Here is a 21626-nt window from a genome sequence, read left to right on the forward strand (position 1 = left end):
TAAGGGCACCGTGTGTTCAGAGGTTGATGTTTCAAATACATTTTTCCACTGTTGTGACCTCCACAAACAAACTCCCATTCGACCTCATTGGGATGAGAACAGTTATTTCAGTCTCAAAGCCTTAAGAAATAAAACTGAAACTTGCAGCACGATAAAACACAGTGAGGGGTAAAGGAAGGAAATGTTCCTCTGTGTTTAAAGAGGAACAACACCTTCAAACTAGAGGAAACCCTCCTGACAACCCAGACTTTATTTGGAATCTAAAATCTGTCATACCGCTGAAACAAATGACACAAAGCTTTCCCCGGTATAATGCTGTTATAATGTGCCTCACCAGCTTAAGCCATTAGTCACGTACTCTGATATGACACAATATTTTCAGGGCTTATAATAATTTAGTCAAGGTATTAAATAATGCGTGGAGCCTTCATCATGCACGCAAATAGAGTTCAGAGTTTCTGCAGGAGCAGAAGACACACAGCTGTGTATTCAGCGTTTGTGCTCAAGCAGTTTCACTTCAGTGGAGATTTTTAAGAGACCAATGGCAATTTTTTGTCTGAACATAAGCCTTCAGACACCTTGCTGTTTTGAAGTAACACTTGAAATGTGTTTTGCAAAAAGTGCTTGAGGCTCTTCTCATGTTTGACATTTATCTCATTGCTCTATACCAGTTTTACAGTTGTACAAGAACAGTTTCTCCTGTGTTTGAAGACCTTTGATAATCCTACATAACCATTTGGGAAAAAGGTAGTAGCTAAATAGAAATATCCCAAGTTTGTATTTCATTATTCAACCCTGTTACTCCACTATTTCACTCCACTGCCAAACAATCATCATGAGCTGCTGTGCTAATAATAATTTAGGAATATCAGAGTTTGCTCTTTAATATCCCTGTAAACACATTTTGCATGTATACAGAATTTGTAGTACCGTCAAGATTGTGGGTGTGGGAGGTGTGATGGTTTCCATTGAGATCCAAGTAGTATTGTCCACTCTGTGGTATGTGGGCGTTGGCTGTATGCAGGATACCAGGCTGTGGGTGAGAGCGAAAGAGATGAAACACATGGCGTTGAATGCAATCCTGGAGCTGTTGGCAATCATTAGACAAACATGTCGTTTGTTTTGAATCTCCCAACAGACATCTGCTTATGAGAGAAGATAAAAATCCGGTCAGACAAGTTGTCTCTCCTCTCCAACTTTATTCACAGATCTCAAGTTAATAGTTGGGTTGCAAACAAAAGCTCTTTTTACACTGTTTTTTTAACAGAGCTGTAACCAAGCTCAGCTGATATGTCGGCTCTGTACGCTACCACTGAACCTCCATACAGCATAGTATTGCTATCCAAGTGTGACTCAGGGTGTCTCACATGGTACTGTTGCATCCTACTGGCTGTGCCATTGATGGACACACCATTTCACCTCTGTTACACTCCTGTTGGTACCTCCAATGCTGGTTTATCTGTCAATGGAAAACTAGGCTGGAAAATAAGTCGTCTTTGAAGTCCTAATTCAGTTACCTGATTAACTGTAAGCCTCTAAATGTTGATAATTGTCCCACAACAGGCTAAATAGTTGATGGGTTCAGAGACTGGCCCTTTTCAAATGAATACCCCTCTGCTAACAGGCTTCTTGATTGGTCAAGTTACATTTGAACGTTTAAGCAAGGCACCGGCATATGCATTCATCTCCTAAAGAGCTCTGGACTTGAGCCTGTGCTGTGTGTCTCCTGTACTTTGATTGCAATTCAGACCTTACTCCCAGAGGATGCAGCAAGTGCACGTCCTTGACTGCAGGAGTCACCTTCACCCCAGCAGGAAGCCTTTTAACTTTGCTACACCAATCAATGCTTTACCTGTTCAATGGAACAAAAGGACAGATTGTTCTTTCCGTCTTTGTTCAGACAGAGAAAAAGCAGCAGAGAAGACTTTAGGATGCAAAGCGCTGTCAGGCAGAGATGGTGAAGGCACACACTTTCTTAACTCAGACAGAAGTACAGAACAGGATACTTGTGGAAAAAAATAGACTTTAGTGAAAGTCAAAGTAGTGTTTCAACTCACAGCATCTAACCTTACTGTGCCCTGAAACTGCTCCCGGGTTGTTTACCATGTTGGGTGCTTCACTTTGACCCATGTGGCCACAAGCTGACTCTTGGACATGGACATAGTATTCATTACCGACTTTGTTTTAGTAGTTTAGTATCAATTACTTGTCTGTTTCATCTAAATACATATTTCACATACTTTGTATCATGTTGTTCATCAAGGAACTGTCTTTTTCTGTGTTCAATTGCTCTATCCATTTAGGTAAAGATGGACTAAGATGTTGTGCTATCAGTGTTGTTTCCCCTTTTTTTTCCGTGTAGTTTTCATCACGTCTGTTGTGTTTGATATGCACTGATGGCTACATAAAGAAATCATTTTTTTCTGTTTCATAGTACCATTAATTTATGTTAAATTTAGTCCAGGTGTTGGGGAAGGGCACACATTGATGGAGCACATCAGTGGCATGCATTCTGTCTCAGACCCAAGATTTGGATGGTGGTCAGCTTTACGGTCGACACTGGGTACTTGAGTCAATGTTAATGTAAGAACAGCTCGTACAAAGAGGAGACCTGGGACGGAGGGCTGTCTCCAGGCCCTCTTCAGATCAGCCGTCAGTAGCAGGTTTGGATGAGTTGATGGGCCGGGCGATGAGGCACAGTACAGTTGGAGTGTTTCCCAGAGAAACTGTTTGAACAGGGAATACTTTAACTCAAGGAGCGTCTCTGACAGGAGAGGGAGGCAGAAGTTTCTTGGCATACTTGAACAAAGGCTTTTCGGAAGCCATGACCTGCATACATAATGAGACTCTCTCCAGTAAGAACAGTTGCTGCTCCTGGCTTTGTGGCTCAACCCAGTTCAAATTGGTGATGACGTATGATGAGCCCTGGGTATCTTTTGCAGTTCAAATACACTTTGAAAAAATTGCTGTAAACAATGTGTTTACCAAAGCAGAGAGAATAATCAATATACTGAAAAATGTTAAACTATAAACACAACAGATGCATTGTGTTTAGCAGGAATTCAGTCCTTCAAGAAAGCATCAACAGAGAAAACTAGCAATTTTGTTGCTACAAAAGAGACAGTCAATACAGGCTGTTTCTAGTGTTCCTCTTCAAATAGCTGAAAATTACATGGTGGTGGCTATTTTAAAACAAGTCATTATCTTTCTTTATCCAGGAAAGTGTACACGTTATTTCAGACCCCTTTCATAAAAAGTAGGCTTTCTTTCCGTGACAGTACAACAACAACAAAAGTTTTCCAAGCAGCCCTGCTGAGGCAGTTATGGGGTAAATGGGTCGGCAAAGAGCAGTTTGATGTCAGGTGGTTTGTCAGATTTCGCCCCATCAGTCCAAATACAACACCAACAACAACAACATGAGGGAACTAACAGGGCAGAACACACTGAAAATTATAAAGTAACATGGTAATGGCCAAAAGGCAAAGAGTATCCAAGGATGTAGCTTACAGATGAATATGAACTGAGAGTGGGAAAATCCGATCACCTACACTTGACCTGAAAGTTGAGGGCAAGAGTTGGCTTATTTTATATGCTACTATAGTTCAGCGGCCCTCGTGTAAGGAGCAATTACAAGGAAATTATATTATATTATACACTGTGATAAAATGTTAATTATTCCTTATGTTAATACCATATTATCGGTATCTTGTCTTACTACCTGTAACTTGTCCTACTTCCTGTACGTTGTCTTCCCTTTGTTTTCAGTTAATGCTAAATGAACAAATTAAAGTTTCTTCCCTTTCTAAAACATTTGATGAACATCGACTTTAATTCATAGTACACAAAAACCCTAGAATAACATCTTTGAGCTTACTTTCTAGCTGCAATTTATCTTCGCTTGCTAAGGTAATAGGTTTGCCTGTGCATGCTACATCTGGATGCTAGCTGTTTAAACTGTTTTGCTCAGTTTTCGGATTATCCCACAGAGAGTAAGTTAACTACTCTAAATTTTCTTTATCTTTACATTAAACAACATCTAACTTAAGTATAAGTTCTAGTCATAACTGGCTAGCTAGTGAATTAAGGCTAAAATAAATTTGCTGACTTAAGCTAGCAACTAACTCTGGCATTAGCCATTTGCAGATACTCTACTTATCAAATAGGGGTGGGACAAAATACTGACACAGCAACATATTGTTTTCTTGATTCATTTATTTGATTCATCTGCTGTATCACTGGTGCCAAATATCAGTATTTAAATGTGAAAATAGTCTCATTCTCCAACAGATATCCCCTCCTGTTTGACTTACCTAATCATGACTTCATGCATCTTGCAGTTGTGCTAATGACATTAATCCTGCACTTTACCTTTTAGGAGCTACTGTATTCTTCAGTTAGTTTAATATTATGATGTATTGTTATACAATTTTCTTAATTCATAATCTCAGTATCACAGTGTGGACAGTGTATCAGGTATTGAATCGTAAGTTATCCTACAGTTCCTACCTCTAGAGTCAGTGGTTAAAAACGATTAAATGTTTTTAAAACGTGTGTTTTGAAATGCTTTCATGATGCTTTATTCAATGATACTGAGGAACAGTTAGATCAATGTGATGCTGTCAAAATGAGGTAGATCACAATAGCACAGAGAAGTAAGGAATAAGCTTTATGAACACATTTTTTGAGCTCGATTACGTTGAAACTGTAAAAACAAGGAAGTGTGATCAGTACCTTCAGTTAGTCCTTTATTTTCTCTCAGTAGACTTTGTTTTATATATTAAAGCAACATTTAAGTACCACTCAAGTAAAAAGAACCAGAGACTTGTAGAATTTAAGGTTTCCTTGGATGCATCTCGATGGGAGAATCGTCCTTGGGTGTCTCCTTTCCTTTGACTTTATTCACAGAGTGATGGGGTCCAGCCCTTCATGACCTGAGAGAGGATTAAAGAGGTCCAAAAAATGTGTGAGAATGAAAGGAGACATTAACAGATAAGATGAAAAAAATCTCCTCCTCTCCTTCTTGCTTTGGAAGCTGCCTCTCATCAGAAGTGACTTCAGCCCACGGCAGGCCTGGAGTGTTGACAGAATCTTTCAGGCATGTTTACCAAAGAGGGCGTCCCAACAGATCGGCTGTGACTAGCTAGGTTTTTGCATGAGTTTGGAGTGGATAAGTTTAGAGAAAGAAAGCAGCCCTTAACCCCTCGCCACAGCAACATCTCCTTTTAGGACTGCAGCCTCATTTTCTTTTCCCTGTTTTGATTCTGCAGCCACTTTCACCGAACAGCAATATGTTCTTCAGCCTTCAAAGATGAAAAACAGGTGGGTTGTAATAATTTAGAAAACAAGGTAAAAAAAGATGACTGGCTATCAGCCAAAGCAAAAATTGTCAGCAAAACAAACTTGAGGATTAGTCATCACCATATGTGCTTCCACTGACCACACATGATGACAGTATTCAGGTTCAAGAAGTACACACTGAACTCCACTAACAGATGTAATGATTCACACAGCAGAATGGAAACAGTGCTGTGCAGAGACACAATTAAACAAACAACACGAAAGTGGGACTGTTTTTTTCCAGCGTGTAGGTTGGGAACACGGCTGAAACATGGGGGCAGACGAGGCTGATTATTGTGCTCACCAATGAAACACTGATTTACATGCTTTTCATCACCATGAGCACAATAGGTTTTATAATGCTATAGCCCACTGTGGGCCAGCTGTGTAGCCAAACATTGCCAGATCAATTTACAAATGTGAATTATCCTGGGACCTCCCAATTCAGTTCTCTGTGTTCAGTGGTCGACATTAACAAAAGGAGGCTGAAATGGACACTAAAAGTGATCAGAGCAACAACAGGTGATGAGCTGCTTGGCTAGCTACCGAAAAGCCCAAAAGTGTACATGTTTTGTAGCTAGAAGTAGCGTCATTTTGAGGCAAAGGTGCTGCTGGATTGGAGCATGTGGTTGGAAAATGGGGCAAAGTTGTATAGCATGCTGTTGTCAGTGTGGTGGCAAATATGCTGGAGAGCTAATACAAGAGAGAACTTGTCATGCATTTAGCTAGCCACTTTGATAAACTCTTTCCCGAGAATGAGGTTTAATTTGTGGTGCTATAAGGGTTTGTCAGTGTTAAGGCATGTTGTTGCAATTAAGGTCTGAAATGTTTTGTCTATATATATATATATGTTTTTTTATTTCATGTTTTAATCCTATGCTACTTTGTCCCTTTCAGCACACTGTAGTTAAGCCTCCGCAGTTTCTTCCTGCTTCCTTCTGTCACTGTGATGGAAAACCACTGTGCTCCACTGTGCTCTCTGCAAGGGAAACTCATTTTGGCCACACAGTGAAGGAATCCTCCCAGAGCAGAGTCAGGTGTCTGTGTCTGATTGGACCTGATTTGGAGTAGGTGTGGGAAGCTGATATATACTCTTGGAGTCAAGTGCTCTGTGCAGACTCATTAGCTCACCTTCTGAGTCAGTGTGAGGATTACGTCTGTGTTCTCTGCGTTGTATATTTTGCCTAAGCACCACAAAACCTCCCCGTCAATTTGCCCTCTCTGTTTGTGTCTTCATTAGAAAATAGTTAGTTGAAGTTGGGTGAGTCTTAGCCCCAGTCTTTTGTTATCCTCTAAGGCATCTCTAATTGCCATTGAGTTTTGTTAACGGCTTCTCCTGGATCTCCCGCATTCCTTTGTCTCCTGTGAGTTTCTCGGCAGTGCTGTTTCAGTTTCTCCCTGATCATTGTAAAAACCTTTGTTTAGGTTTTCAAGTCTCTTTGTGTTACCCTTCTTTATTTTTTTCTCCCTCTTCATTTGATTGCTTTCGATTTTAGTGGTTATTCCTTTTGGAATAACTTTAAGAACCCCCAGTGGTCCGCACTTGCGTCCCACTCCCCCTCATCCTGATGCATTTCACTTTTAAAAACTCCCAGGCAGCTCAGGTGAGAACTTGAAAGTAATACGCACTTTGTGTCAAACATAATTACAATATCACCAAAGTCGTACAAGTTTGAGGGAATACCTACGAGCTACGCATTCAGGTGCAGCTAATCAGACTGATATCAGCAAGCAACTGCATCACAGAAGCCGGCAGAGCCCTATTTTGAAGTTTATTTTGAAGTGTGCAAATCACAACAAACCACTTGCTTAATGGGTGGCAACTCACTGCAGACCAGTTAACATTGTGGAAGAGTTGCATTTGATTTTTCCAATAGAGACACTAGTATGAATTGCTTGACATAGTTCATATGGACTGAAAATCAGCTTTGAAATGCAAAAGAACTGGATGGTTATGATGTGTTCAAAATTGCAATTTATTGCAAGTAACTGTTGAAATTCAGCAATTAATCAGGATTCAAAAGTTAATCATTTGACAGCTGTAGGTAAAAGCTGACAGCAGTTATGGTGCTACATCCAGGCACATATTAGGTAGACAGTATGACAGGTCGGACCTGAATCAGGTTGTAACATCAATCTGTCCAACAATAAGAGGGGAACAGACAAAACAGTCGTAGGAAATAAAAAAATAGCTTTCATTTTTGTTATTGCCAACTTTGACAAATGTCTGTAATTGACAATTGATGGATTTATTTTTAAGGACTTGTAAAAGGGAACGTAATTCAGCTTAAAATGTAGTGTCCATTACTTTAACATTTTTGGGCACATGTTACTGTTTCCTAGCTGCTCTTTAACTGAACATTACAACATGAGAAAGAGTGACGTAGTGCTGAATATGAGCACGGCTGTAACTCAGTCGTAGGTAACTGTTGTAATTACGTTTTAATCACTATGTCTGAGAATAAATGTCTGCTGCAATAAGGAGTGCTAAACACTCTGTATTAATCAACAGTACATAAACATTTAATGGCATGCAACCTTATGCTATTTTGATTGTGTAATAACACTTTATTACTGAATATAAAACCTACCACGACATCTTTATAGAGTCACTATGACATGCATTGTTGAGGAGTAGAAACAGAACCATGGAGAGAAATGTTCAGGAATGCTCGAGTGAATGTTAAAAGACAAAATCGTCATCATCTGGAGCCTGGATAATGTCTAGGTCATTGAATATTTCCTAATGATGTTACACTAAACCATAAACATTTAAAGAAGGACACCTCTCACATAGACTACCAACACAGGGAGGTGTTCACAAGAAGCACACCAGATCATTTTGCTGTAACTTTTTCAGAGATGGAAAATGAGATTCACTTCTGCGTCTATTTTGCGAAAATGCATCCCACACTCACCGCCATTACAATGACAAAATGGCAAGGAAGAAAACATAATCACCATGAATTTGCATTTGCTTGGGACTCTCTAGCTCTGCGAGTAGTTATAACATCAGCATCATGTTGATTATGTTGTAAATTACACTTTAAGTGATACCTGTAAGCATTTCATTTCACTGTAGAGAGTGGGAATCAAGAAATCACACTGCACTGTTTGTCAATGCATATCAACTGATCTATAATGTTTCTGAATGAAGGAAATGTTCTGTGATGTTGGGTTGTGCATTGAAATAACAGCTTGTAGACCATTTTATCCTTGTTTGTAGTTTATTTGGCAAATGTGTTGCTCAACCTTTTATACCTATAAATGTTTTAAACTGTATTGAATATGTTCAGACTGTAGTCACTGAAAACCACTGAAGTATCTATAATGTGTGATAACTAGGGTAAAAAAGAGGCATTTCAGAGAGCAAAGGTAGTTAAATCCATGTTTTTCTGTACGTTAATGATTTTTTATCTGACACCAACCTGGGTTGTTGTCACCCTGCTCGATACACTGCCCCTAAGGACTCGATTCGCTAAATAATTAAAATCTGTGAGTAAATGGAAAAGGATTGCAATGTGCAATTGGCAAAGCACCAAGCATTTATTTCAGTTGTACATAGGTTGTAAACATACTGTAATTACACAGGTTTGAAAGCGGCTCTGAAGTCTACTGCTATCATGGCCTTAAGCTAAGGAGGTGGAAATGCAAACAGATCTTGATCAAAGTCAAATCTGAGTCAGAGAGAGAAGAGATCACAGCGCCTGGGTTCAGCAGAATCCATCACATGAACCCAAACACTTTGAGCCACTAATCCTCCTAATCTTAAATTATCATGGAAGAGGGAGGTAATATGGATAAGGCAGCGCAGAATCACAAAAAGAGCACCAATCAATTCTGTAACAATACAGACATTCAACCCCACATTTTTCAGAATCCAGTTTTAATATTTTTGAATGAACAATTCAAGGCACATGAAAACATTTTGTTCATTGTTACAAAGAAGAAAATTGACAAGGTTCATTTTGTTTCATTATCAGGAACAAGAATTGATGAAATTCTTAAACTCCACAGAAATGTTTTTCTCTAAAAGTTATCCACTTCAGGTAACGTTCACCTGATTGTTCTTTTAAAATTAAACATTACGTCAACATTTTAAAGAAACAGAGGTATAACACTTGGGGTAATAAAGTTTGAAGTATAAGCCCTTTCTTAAAATATTTATATTACTATCTGGTTTATTATGGCTTGATATCCTGATAGGCTCACCCACCGGTGTGTCGTGGAAATAATTCATAATGCTTTTAGAGAAGGTTGAAATGCTTCAGTTTGGTTTGCTCTCATAAATCAAATATTGAAAGTTATATTATTTACAAAAAGATTACCTTATACTTACAAATTGGAATGTTTCAAAAGACAAAACTCTTAGCAAAATTACTTTGAACACACATCAAATATATTCATTGGATTTATTTCTATAAAGTTTACCAAATATTTATTAAAACTCTAAGAGCTGGGGCACATGCAAGTGTTTAGAGTGGATTCGAAACAATATTGTACAAAATAATAATAATAATTACAGTTTTATCAAAAAGCACTTTTTGTAGCACCTTGAGTGTTTCGTGATTCCGCACAAAAGCACCTCTGTGGTTGTATTCAGAGCAGCACCTGGAGCACCCAGAGAGGGAGGCGTGGTGGGAGGGGAAGGACGAGGGAGGACGGGGCTCGGGGTGAGTGGATCCTCTCTCTGCTGCTAAAAGTGCGCCACTGTCCGCCACGGCATCAAATGTCCTTTTCCTGATGTCACTCCCATCACTACGTGTAAGTTAAAGTCATGTGATTCTGGCCCTACAAGGGCGAGGAGTAGATTCCCCTGGTTAGCGCTTCATGACAGGGCCTGGGGGCACTCTTCTCTTCTTCTCCGGACTTGAGTGGATCTTCTCGACAATAAAAGAAAAACACAGGTTTTTTAACTTGGCGGGGAGAGAAGGTAAAGGTTGTTGGATCTCAGCGTGTGGGTGTTAATATGTACCCTCTGACCCTGTCCTTCAGCGGGGAGTAGGGGCGTGTCTAGCCGAGGAAACAGACGGGGCCGACCTCGAAGCCAAACCTCTGGTTGGATTCCCCAAAGTCATTCAGCATGACGTCGATGATGGGCAACTGGTCGATGCGGGGAGTGTTGATCTCCATCACAGTCTTTGAGTAGCCCTGCTTCAGCTGCAGACACAAAGGGCAGACAAAGAGTGTTTAATGAGGTGATGCAAGTGTGGTTCAGTAAATCTTTTCATGTTAGATACTTCATTGAAGAAATAAAGAGAAAGCTCAGGGGTTCAAATTCACCTCGATGAAGCAGGGATAGAAAATGAAAGAATGGACCATCATATTAAATACCATGCTGAGCAGAAATCAGACTGTGATGTTGGTTCAATTGAGCTTAACTGACGATATTTATGAACTGCTTACTTCTCTTTCTTTCTGAGTCGTTTTAAAGGAGATTTATTGAAATAAATATCTAATTTCAAGATAGATTCCTGCGCTCACTACCTTATAACTTATTACTGACCATACAAATTAAAATAATTTGACTCTTCATCTCTTTTTTAGACCATGATAAGATCCCAACGGCTATTATATAAAAAATTAGGCATTTTCAGGTTTAGTTGACTACCTCCTGAACCTCACAAGTCAGCACCATAATTACCAGTTGGTTTAACAAATGTGTGATATTTTTATATTTATCATTATTGGCTGGAAAAGTTGGTCATTTTGCATCCAAGCTTTAGTGCAGCTGCCTGCCACTAGCTGGGGCTGAAGCTGCAGTTAATGGAGATTGCCATAATGCTATAACACTCTACTACCAGGATGTAAACAAGCACAGATTATAGATGGCATCCTGGGGTGTGATGCTGTTTTGATTGAGATTATGGAGATATGGTTAAACTAGCACTGAACTGGAGCAGTGAGTAACCAGCACAGGCATGTGCATGTCAACCTGCGAGGACAATCAAAGGCTGGTGGTGCTAGGTCTGCTAACCTTAGTCACACTCAGCAAACAGTTTGACATTGTTTACCTGCAGACTAATTTTGATTGTTTACTGAGTGTTTTGTTACATTTAGATAAGTCTGTTAGTCAGGGTTTACATTGCTGTTACAAAAACAAGTAAATCAGTCACTTTGGAAACATCCCTAACAAAAAACAATATGATATATTGAACTTGACTTTCATCTTTGGCACCTATTCATCATTAATTAAGTTGGTGTTTGATTTTAAGGTTGTTTTCAATATGTATACACTCACCTTTTCATACATAAACTATCATAAAAAAACAAAAAACTTGTCTTACCATATTATTAAATGTTTAATATAAACAAAAACTAGGACTTATTCAAATCTGAGAAGTTGAAACTGGCTGATTTTGGGCATTTTCACAATTAAAATGTTCCTGTGTATATTTATAGATCAATTTTCTATTAATTCTCAAATAGTTAAAAATGTTTTATAGTTTGAGTTTTACTCTCTACATATATAACAAACCTTTAAATGTTATAAAGCTGGTGCATGGAAATCTATGCCAAACTGTAACTGTTTTCTTAACTAAAATCAAATTGTACATCTAACTGATTCTTTGGTTTGTACTTGTATAAACATTGTTCTCAGACAGTCTGCGAATGTGTGAGGATTAACAGGATTGAAATGGCTTTAGAAGAAGACGTTGAATTGCACACAAAAATTTAGAAAGTGAATGTGTACCGAGCAGCCGTCCAACAGCGGCTTGATGAAGGGATTATTGTCGTAAGACATCTCCTCATCGTTGGAGCCCAGGAAGCGCAGCGACTTGTCATAGCTGTCAGCCTTGGCGTCGTACCAGGCCACAGACTGATGGCAAATGTAGGTGAAGTTCTGCCGCGCTGAGGAGCTCAGCAGCTTCAGGAAGGTCATCTGCACCGTGTTGATGGTGCTCTCTGCCACGTCCACGTAGTTCAACTGGGGACAGAAAGAGAGAGAGAGGGAGGGAGGGAGGGACACAGATGATGAGACAGGCAAGGAGAGAAAATGCTAGGCAAATAAAAAGATGCAGTGATGATGAGGAAGTAACGAGGAAATTAAGGAAAATAAAAGACTGAGATGTGTAACTTAGAGAGAGGCAGCACTGAAGAGGAGGTAAGTGGAGAAGAATAACTGTAAGATGTGATTAAGCAGCAAGTTAAATGAATGTATCTTAACAGGAAGTGAATACCTGCTGGATGGTGACAGAAAAGAAAATAAGGAAAAAGAAATAAGCGTTTACTCACGATTTTTCCACGTTTAAATTCACTGAACCATGAACCTGGAGCCTCTTTGGGCCAGTTAGATATTCTAACCTGAAACAAACCCCCCCCCCCACATTGTTAAGACAATTTTTAAACGTCTCTATTGGAAAGACTGTTAAGAACACTGTGTAACCAAATGAGTGTATTTACTGGATCAGAAGAGTAATGAGCAGGCCACTTTTCATACTTTCAGACAGCAGAAACTTGATACCAACCACACCTGACATTGTAACATTTGTCTGTTACTCACCCCTGCTGATTTCTTATCAGGGTTGATGCACGTCTCTCCGCCTGCTGTGAAGTTGCAGAACACCTTGATGGAGTCTCCTATGCAGCCCTGGTTTGGATCAATCCAATATTCACCTGAGAGAGACACACAACCATAAGATGGAGGGAAGGAGGCGGGGTTATGAAGGACAGCTTTAGCCTCCTGCCGAGTGAATACTACTGATGTTATTAAAGGGCCACTTCATCCTGGACACGGCTGCTCAACTATCTCTAAATATACACTCATGTTTTATGTATACCCAGGTTCCCTTTGGGAGCTTATTCCAGAGGGAGGTTAAAAGTGTGTTGTTTGCTCTTATAGAAACTAAAGCTAACTAAAGTTAGAGAGGAATTGTTTGTTGATACAAGATTACAAATAATCAAACAAGACAAAGTTTTGATTTCTAAAATATGAGACTGCGCTTCCTGTCTTGGTTAAAGTTTGAAGTTATTTCTGGTGGTAATACATTTGAGGATGACATCCTGTGCTGTAGGATGTTCTCATGGGACTTTAATAAATACACTTGAGTTGTTTTGAAGAGGGCTGCATGGTCACTTAACAACAAGAAGGTTCCTGGTTTGAATCTCAGCCTGGGGCCTTTCTATGTGGAATTTGACCACTGCACACAACGTGGCTCTTCTGATAATTCACTCCCATTGATTGTGTATTACAACCGACTGCTCCCCTTTGCAAAGTATTCTGGTACACGCAGCCGGCAGCGCCACTTCTTAACCTTTTAACGAATTTCAAATGAGACAGTTTGATTGAAAATACTTGTCAATGTAGACAACTTCCAGAAGTGAAGCAGCTGAAGGGGCAGTGCGTCTCAAGGTGAATGAGGTGCATCAGTTGGACCACACCCTGAGCATGTCTGCTTGTTTCTCTACACGTCTGTTCTGTAACTGACTGGTTACCTTTTCAGGATGTACCCTGTCTCTCACCAGATAACAGTTTGGTTCAGCTCCAGCCCTTTAAGCATTATTAATTAAAATCCTGTTTTTGTTTAAGAAGAGATCTGACATTCAATTTTTTCTTTGGCTGATAGAAATGTAAGAGGATCTGATGCACATGTAGATGGTGTTCTCTACAAAAAGTGCAGAAAAGATGTCTTTCTTCCACCTGATGTAATGCCTTAATTCACACAGCCTAATAACCTCAAGATCTGTGACAGTGTGTTGCCTGTAAAGCTTATTTTCTGTCAGCACATGACAAAACTCAGTTGAGCGCCTAATGACTCTTCTTTCCTCCTCAGGATATTAGGATTTGGGCAGAGGGAGGAACCTGTTTAGAGACTTAAGCTGAGTCACTCCGTTGACGTTTCAACTTTAGAAACCAGGATCTTGAACTAAAGAGTGAATTCAGGTACATATGGACTACTGAGTGCATTCAGTTTGTTTCCACAAAAACTCCAGACCAAGTGTTTCTATTCATGAGTTCTGTCTGCTTGTTAATACTCAGACAAAGTCTGTCTCAATCCTACCATCTGGGTAGTCGGGCTGGCTGAGGTGCAGGTCGTTGCAGGTCCTGGCAGGATTATCTTGGGTGCCCATTGGGAACTTCATGCGCTCGATGTCCTGTTTGAGGTTGTTGAGGGATCCAAAGACGTCCTCCATCCCCTCCATACCCACTCCATCCACGCCGTAGTCTGCCAGAGCCTCGTCTCCCTGCATCTCAGCCTGTCGCCTGGTCTTCCTGGGAGACTGGATGGGCAGGGACTGGATAATATCACCGGGTGGACCCTGCAATAAGGAGGTGGAGGTCAGATACACTGGAGTTATTTATTCCTGTTTATTAAGAAGTCTCTCCTAAAGCTTTGTAAATGTCAGGGTGAATGAGGCCACATGGTTTGAACTTAGTCTGCATCCAGTCATGATTTTAACTTCATTTAATTTATGTTTAATGTGCTATATTTTTAAAAAAATCATTGTTTGATCAAAAAATATAATTTGCAGTTCCCTTTAGTAGAACGTACTGATCTCAATCTGAAACATCTTCTGAGAGAACAGCAAAGCTGTTTAGCTTTTATTAACACACAGCGAGGAGACGCAGATAAATGTGTGTTTTTAGATACTAAAAGCAGAAAATGATTTTTTCTGACAAGTTTTTCAATTTCAGTCAAATGACTGATCAATGAAAAAAACATATAACTTCAGTACTGATGACTAAATAGGAAATATCATTTTTTATATATGTCTAACAATGATGCTTGGATGTGATGCTTAGACTTGAGGACAATAAACAGGTCATTTAACGACAACAAACAGGAAACTCACAGGTGGTCCAGGGGGTCCAATCAGTCCATTGTCTCCCTTCTGTCCTGTTGAGCCCTGAAAGGAAACAAGACAGCAAGGAAAGATACATTAGGATACTTTTCTCATCAAGCTAATCATGTTACAGTCTATAGAACAACCAGTACTCTATATATCAGACAGCTGCATTACATTGCTGCACATCAATTGTTTGTTAGATGGCATACTGTCTCGTTTACTCTTGTAGTGTTGGATTTTGCAAGCTCATCATCCTGCTACTTCTTGCACATATGCACAGCTCTCCGTTGCACATGTATATTTTTAGTTCAGGTTCTGATTACATAGTTTTATACTGTTTTAATAATTGTATCTTTTCTGCTATTAAAAAGCTTTTTACTAAATTTCTATCTTCAATTTTTTCCATATTTCTATTCTTATATTTATTGTTTTTCTGTGCTCATTGTTTTCGCACCAAAACACTGAGACAAATCCCTTTCATGTGTGAACCTGATTCTATCTCTGTGGCTTAAAAACATTAAAAAGGATAAAAAGCACAACTTACAGTCGATCCCTTGGAACCTTTCTGTCCTTGAGCGCCCTGTTGAAGAAGCGAAAATAAAGCGATGAAGCCGAGCTATGACGACACATAGTGGTGAAGTGAATGTTTGATCAATAAGTGGAACTTACAGAAATACCAGGAGGACCAGGAGGGCCGAGGGGACCTTGAGAACCACCAAGACCCTAATGAGAGAGGATGGACAATATGAGTCAGAAAGTAACGACACATTTCTTCATGGATTAAGTTTAGTGATGTGGCTGACATTTTTAGCATAGAAGTATGTTAACATATGAAACAAAATGGCAAAATGTAAAGAAACAGCTAAAATTGGAAACTGACATTCAGCATGAAGAACTTGGTTCTAACATTATATCACACACACACACACGAGAAAATACATCCTAATTATCATATTATCCTGTCTAATGTTAAATTTATCTCAGAAAAACATATTTGGACACCAGACATTTGAAACCATTTCTAACATCTTCCTGTGTTTGTGATTGTATAATGCTGACAAAAACACAGTCATGCTGATTCTAAAATAAATATGTACCTGTGATAAAAATACTCTCTCCTCTTTCACTTTGTGCTACTCTTGCCTGAGTTTACCCTCTAAGTCTGCGAAACTTACACATTACTCATACTTTTATAAATAACTTTAACTTCCTTGCATTTTCACGGCGACAGTGGAGAACAACTTTTCAGAAATGTATTCTCTGTTTGACACGGAGACGGACTTACAGAGTCACCCTTGCCTCCTGCAAGACCCTGAGGTCCAGGCAGACCTCTGTCTCCCTTCTCTCCGTGCTCACCAGGAGGTCCGATGAGACCGATTAGACCCGGATGACCCTGGAGCAGAAAAAGAGGAGAAAGTAAAGAACACAGTGTGAGGAAACAAACACACAGAGAGAACTATTATTTGTTCTGATTATCAGCTTGAACAAAAAGCAATTTTCAGTTTAATTTCTTCTCCTTCATCATCTGCAGGAAATGAAAGACGTTTTTCAAAGCAAAACAAAAATGCTAATCACCTGCGTGTTTATGCACAATAACTGGCCTCAGTGCTGTCTTAGTTCTGTGTATAAATAATTAGTGTGTTTATGGTGTTGGTCATATTTAACAATGGTGGTCTGTCTCGACACCTGCTGCTGTGTAGAATTATGACCATCTGCTTCTGCACGCTGCATGCTGGCATTAAACCAACCACCATTACAAAGATGATATTATTGGACTTATACATATTCATTCAGAGCTTTAAATCACTGTTTGAAAGCTCCTTACAGAGCAGAGCCTCTCTTCATCTCACTGAGAGAGAGAGAGAGAGAGAGAGAGAGAGAGAGAGAGAGAGAGAGAGAGAGAGAGAGAGAGAGAGAGAGAGAGAGAGAGAGAGAGTCATGGAGGCAGGAGGTTGAGATGTTAGCTCACTGTGGAGGCTTCAGATAAGGAGCATGAAGAGATATGAGGGATATACCATAAAGCCCTTTGCGATTAGCATAATAATAATGACTTGCCTTCTCTCCCTTGTGTCCAGAGTCACCTTTCATACCAGGCAGTCCAGGAGGTCCCTGTGGAGGGGCAGAGTCAGATCCTCAAGTTTAATGTGAAACCATTATTTTACACTGATGTCTACATTCATGCTTATCAATCACCCTGCAGAGCTGCTGGAACCAGTACTCTAGAGGTGACACTAATGATTATTCGGTATCAAGCGAACAATTTAAGAACGTCAGAAAGTTGAAAAATATGCCCTGTGCCTTTAAATGTCATGTACTGTCTGTTTAAAAGAACAGCTGTTTACTTTAAAAAACAAACAACACATTCTCACATTTAAGTAGCTAAAATATGAACTTTGTTAATTGATTCTCTTTATATTCACTACTGTAGATGTAGCTCTGCAGTCTTACAATGTTATTAAACTAAAACTGGTACTTTGTATAAACTGTCATCTTTCAGACGCCTATTTTCTGGCTGTAAAGAATTCATTTAAACACTTTTTGAGTGCAGCAAGCTCATATTTTCATTCATACAGTAACTATAACTGTGGTTTGTTTTTTTCTGAAAAGGTTTGAGGGAGTGTCTTACGAGAGGTCCAGGAGGGCCATCTTGACCAGAAGCACCAGGGAGTCCTTGTTCACCCTGTAAACGCAGGAAAAAACACACAATATTAAGCAACCGGATAATAACTTCACAAGCCTGTAACAGATACACACCTGTGTATTTTACAAAGCAATGCATGATCAGAATATCCTTGCATAATCATTTTGAGTTTGAATTCTGCGATGTGGTGTTGAACTTATGCAACGTGAAAAACCTGTGTTAAATGAAAAGTCTACTCACAACAGGGCCGGGGATTCCACGTAGTCCCTCAGGACCAGACTTTCCAGCAGGTCCCTGAGGTCCCACAGGTCCGGTTTTCCCAACAGTCCCCTCTGCTCCAGCTTCTCCCTTTAATAATGGTAATAATAATAATAATGATAATGATCAATATTAGTCAATAAACTCAGTGAGTCTGCTGATCTGATTTCTTCAGGTAGCTCATTCGGGACTCTGACCCCCGTAGTTCTCTGCCATGTTTTAGAAACATAAAAAGCCTCTACCTCTGGATCTCAGGCTGCGTACATGCTCATATGTGACCAAAAGGTCAGGTATGTAGCATGTAAAGAGGCCATGAATAGCTTTGAAGGTCATGAGCTAGATCTGAAGATCGATTCTACAACACACTGGGAGTCAGGGCACGGAGGATAAAATGGTGTGATGTACTTATTTTTCTTGGTTCTGGTTAAAGTGTGGTGATGGAGTTCTGTACAGTTTAGAGCCACTTCTGTAACATGTCCATACAAAGAGATCATACGGATCCAGCCTGATAAATACATGTACATACTGTTTCCGCACAGAACATCATGTGTATCCTTGAGTCTCAGTAAACGTAACAAATTCCTTTCTCCCCACACACACTTTGAAAGCTGGTCTCTTGGTTATTGTGTGCCTTCATGCAGTGCACATGTCATTGAGCAGCTCCTACAAGGTCAACGATAAGACAACATGATGATGAGACCTTTATCAAACTTTAGAATTGAAGCACAAATGTTTTAAAAGTCACATTGTTCGATATTTTTCAAAATTCTTCACATTGGAAATATTTGAGGATTAGCAACGTCCAAACAGATCAGATGTTAGCAGATCTATGGTCTATTGTCTCCGAGCAGAAACATCCAGTTTCTAAGTATTGAAGTTCCAGACGTGTCATATCGACTGGGCTCATAGGGGGAGGGGATTAAATTGTTCTGACAACCAATTAGGGATGGATTTGACACTCGAGGATCCCCACGCAGGCTTTGTCTTGTCTCCATCAAATCAACTCTAATCCTTTACCTCGCTGTGGATAGAAAGTGCACTTTGTATATGTGTGTGTCTCCGAGACAGCTCGAGAGATGGAGAATGAAAAAGAACAAAAGAAAGAGCAAGGCTTTGTCTGAGATTTGTCAGGTTTTGTGTCTGTGCTTTTCTCTGAACCGACGGATTTAAAGACAAACAATTTCCAAGGGGCTTATAAAGATTTTTTCCTGTTTGATGCTCTTCAGCTATGCAAACACTCGCATGTTATGGATTTTGACAAAGCAATCAAATCCGCTGATGGCCTCCAGACACCCTGCTGCTTCCTCTGCGAGACTAAATGACAGGTTTGTTTCATATAAATACACAATCAGGGATGAAAACATAAATGTACAGATGTGCAGGATATTAGAGGAAAAGGTCGGGATGTGCGTTAATTTTGGACGTCTATCATCAATGATCCAAACTGCTGAATAACTCAGGTAGGTTCACTGATCTCTTTCCATGAGTGGTCTCTGGTTGTATGCTGAATTTACACAAGGACTCAGACGTGTGACACAGATGACAAAATGCACCAATGACATCACACAATTCATCTGATCTCCAGGTGGTTGTAATTAAAGATGCAGCGATTAACCAGTTTCTCTTTGAACAGAATTAAAAAACCTGACGCTTATTCAATCTTGAAGGCTCCAAGTGTTTCTAATGTCACTTCCCAAAAGGTGCAGCTGACACCTGACACCTTCCGTGCACCAGCTTAATGTGCCGTGCTCATCATGAGACAAGGAGGCCATGCTACATTAGCCTAACTATGGCAGAGGGACCAAGGGGTGAGGTTTGAAAGTTGGCAGTGTGGGGGCATTCTGGGTACTCCATGAGTCATTTGTCTGCAAAACCTGCTGCAAAGAAGTTGCAGCTGAAGGGTCGAACACATCAAACTTGATGCAGCGTCTATGGGTTTAGCACCCAGTACTACACTCTCAAGTAAAGGTAACACAGATGAACTGATTGATATATCATGACGCATATGGAAGAGAATATATTGTATTACACATATCATTTTATTCAATAAATACCACTTATTTTTTAAAGAGTGTGTATGTGATTTGATTTAGTAATGTTGTGAAATAAATGAATGTATAATAACCGTGATAATGGTGAAACTGTGATTATTCAATAACAATAATATCAGAGTCTTATCGTTGCTTCCATCGTTGTATTCTTCGAAGATTTGCTGCAGAGGTCAGAGTTTGAAGGACGTTCACTGTTCTGCTTTTCAGATGTTTGTTTGAAGCTAAAATGCACTTGATGTTTCATTTTACCTCAAATAAACACACTCTGAGTTTTGGTAAAAGTTGTTGTATTTACAGACAGCTACAAATTCTGTACCCCTTTATTTATTCTTAACTTGTTGAAAAGGTAAAAAAAAAAGTTTTATATGGTGAACGGCTTGAAAATGTCCTTGATAGTTTATTTTGGTGTTGCAGACAATAGCTGTGGAAAACAAAAATGGACAAATGCAACACCTTTGAAGGGAAAGCTCCTCCAAAGGAATATTTATCAATAATTAAGAAAGTGTACTTTTTTTTATCCCGTAGATGTGTAATAGAACGCTGCCTGTAGACATTTTGCATTTTTGGCAAGTTTATCTGACCTGCTGTACACTGACTTCCACGGTTATGCTGCTCAAAAAGTTTCAAACTAGGTTCTTTTCTTTTCTCCTCATCCTTATTAAACACTGCTCCCTGACAAGATTCAGATCTGAAACAAATATAGTGGAAATAAATGTGAAAAAGTCCAGTTAAAACTAGACGGTTGGTGACTTACCTTTGATCCCTTCTCTCCTTGTTTGCCCTCTGGACCTGCTTGTCCAACACTTCCCTGAAAAACAAACAAACAACATATTAAATTATGTTCTGAATGTACATTTATCAAATATTCAAGTTTAGTATTATACTAATTGAAGAGTTAACAACACAACTGTGTTCCTTCATGTCAAAAACGTTACATTTGTGGCGTTTTTAGCTGGTTATTAAAAAAACCCATTGAAAACAAGCTGATGACAAAATCAGCGAAGACATGAAAGGTATCACCACAGCGGGCACCAAAATTGACATAAACAGAAAGTTCCTCACAGCAGCTTTGAGAGATTCAAAGGGCACAGTACAGATCTTATTATTATTTCTTTATAGGTAACCATAAAAACATACATGAACAAGCGGCTAGCAGCTTCTTTAATGTTTTAATTGCTCGACTGATGCAGGCTCTGACCTTGAGTCGTTTTCCTGCAGAGAGGGTTATGGGGGCCAAGCCAACATCAGTGCAAGCAAACTGCCCTACATTCCAAACATACTGAGCTAAAAGCACATCAGCATTTTCACCAAACAGCCTCTGGTCAAAACCTCGTAAGTGGGCTGTCATTCGCCATTAGAAACCATAATCAAATAGACCAAACAAAAGCCCCCGCTCTTCAATGTGGGTTATGAGCCCTGCCAACTGTGTTTGTGCATTAGTCAAAGTGTGTGCCCGTGTGTATTCAGGGTGTGTGTGTCCACCCGTGCGTGTACGTGTGCTAATGTAGTCTAGCAGCCTCATGCATGAATGAGCACCAAACCTGAGTCAA

The 21626-nt window shown here is 39.6% G+C and overlaps 1 protein-coding gene across 2 annotated transcripts in view; it reads right to left on the reverse strand.

Annotated features, from left to right (window-relative positions):
• Window positions 1-8859: 8859 nt before the first annotated feature.
• LOC117826444 (collagen alpha-1(XI) chain-like) overlaps window positions 8860-21626 on the reverse strand; it is a 96722-nt gene continuing 83955 nt past the window's right edge. The window contains exons 55-68 of one of the 2 annotated variants that reach the window (XM_034702497.1): window positions 20831-20884; window positions 18008-18115; window positions 17753-17806; window positions 17182-17235; window positions 16412-16519; window positions 15796-15849; window positions 15671-15706; window positions 15133-15186; window positions 14340-14598; window positions 12842-12954; window positions 12574-12642; window positions 12032-12265; window positions 10313-10497; window positions 8860-10217 (exon numbers count right to left, since the gene is read on the reverse strand). In XM_034702497.1, coding sequence (XP_034558388.1) covers window positions 10351-10497; window positions 12032-12265; window positions 12574-12642; window positions 12842-12954; window positions 14340-14598; window positions 15133-15186; window positions 15671-15706; window positions 15796-15849; window positions 16412-16519; window positions 17182-17235; window positions 17753-17806; window positions 18008-18115; window positions 20831-20884 — 1344 coding nt within the window. In that variant the 3' untranslated portion in view covers window positions 8860-10217; window positions 10313-10350. The remainder of the gene's footprint in view (window positions 10218-10312; window positions 10498-12031; window positions 12266-12573; window positions 12643-12841; window positions 12955-14339; window positions 14599-15132; window positions 15187-15670; window positions 15707-15795; window positions 15850-16411; window positions 16520-17181; window positions 17236-17752; window positions 17807-18007; window positions 18116-20830; window positions 20885-21626) is intronic. The other variant, XM_034702498.1, reaches the window with a different exon arrangement.

Source organism: Notolabrus celidotus, chromosome 15 (genome assembly GCF_009762535.1).
Source record: "Notolabrus celidotus isolate fNotCel1 chromosome 15, fNotCel1.pri, whole genome shotgun sequence".
In the NCBI taxonomy this organism is placed as follows: Eukaryota; Metazoa; Chordata; class Actinopteri; order Labriformes; family Labridae; genus Notolabrus; species Notolabrus celidotus.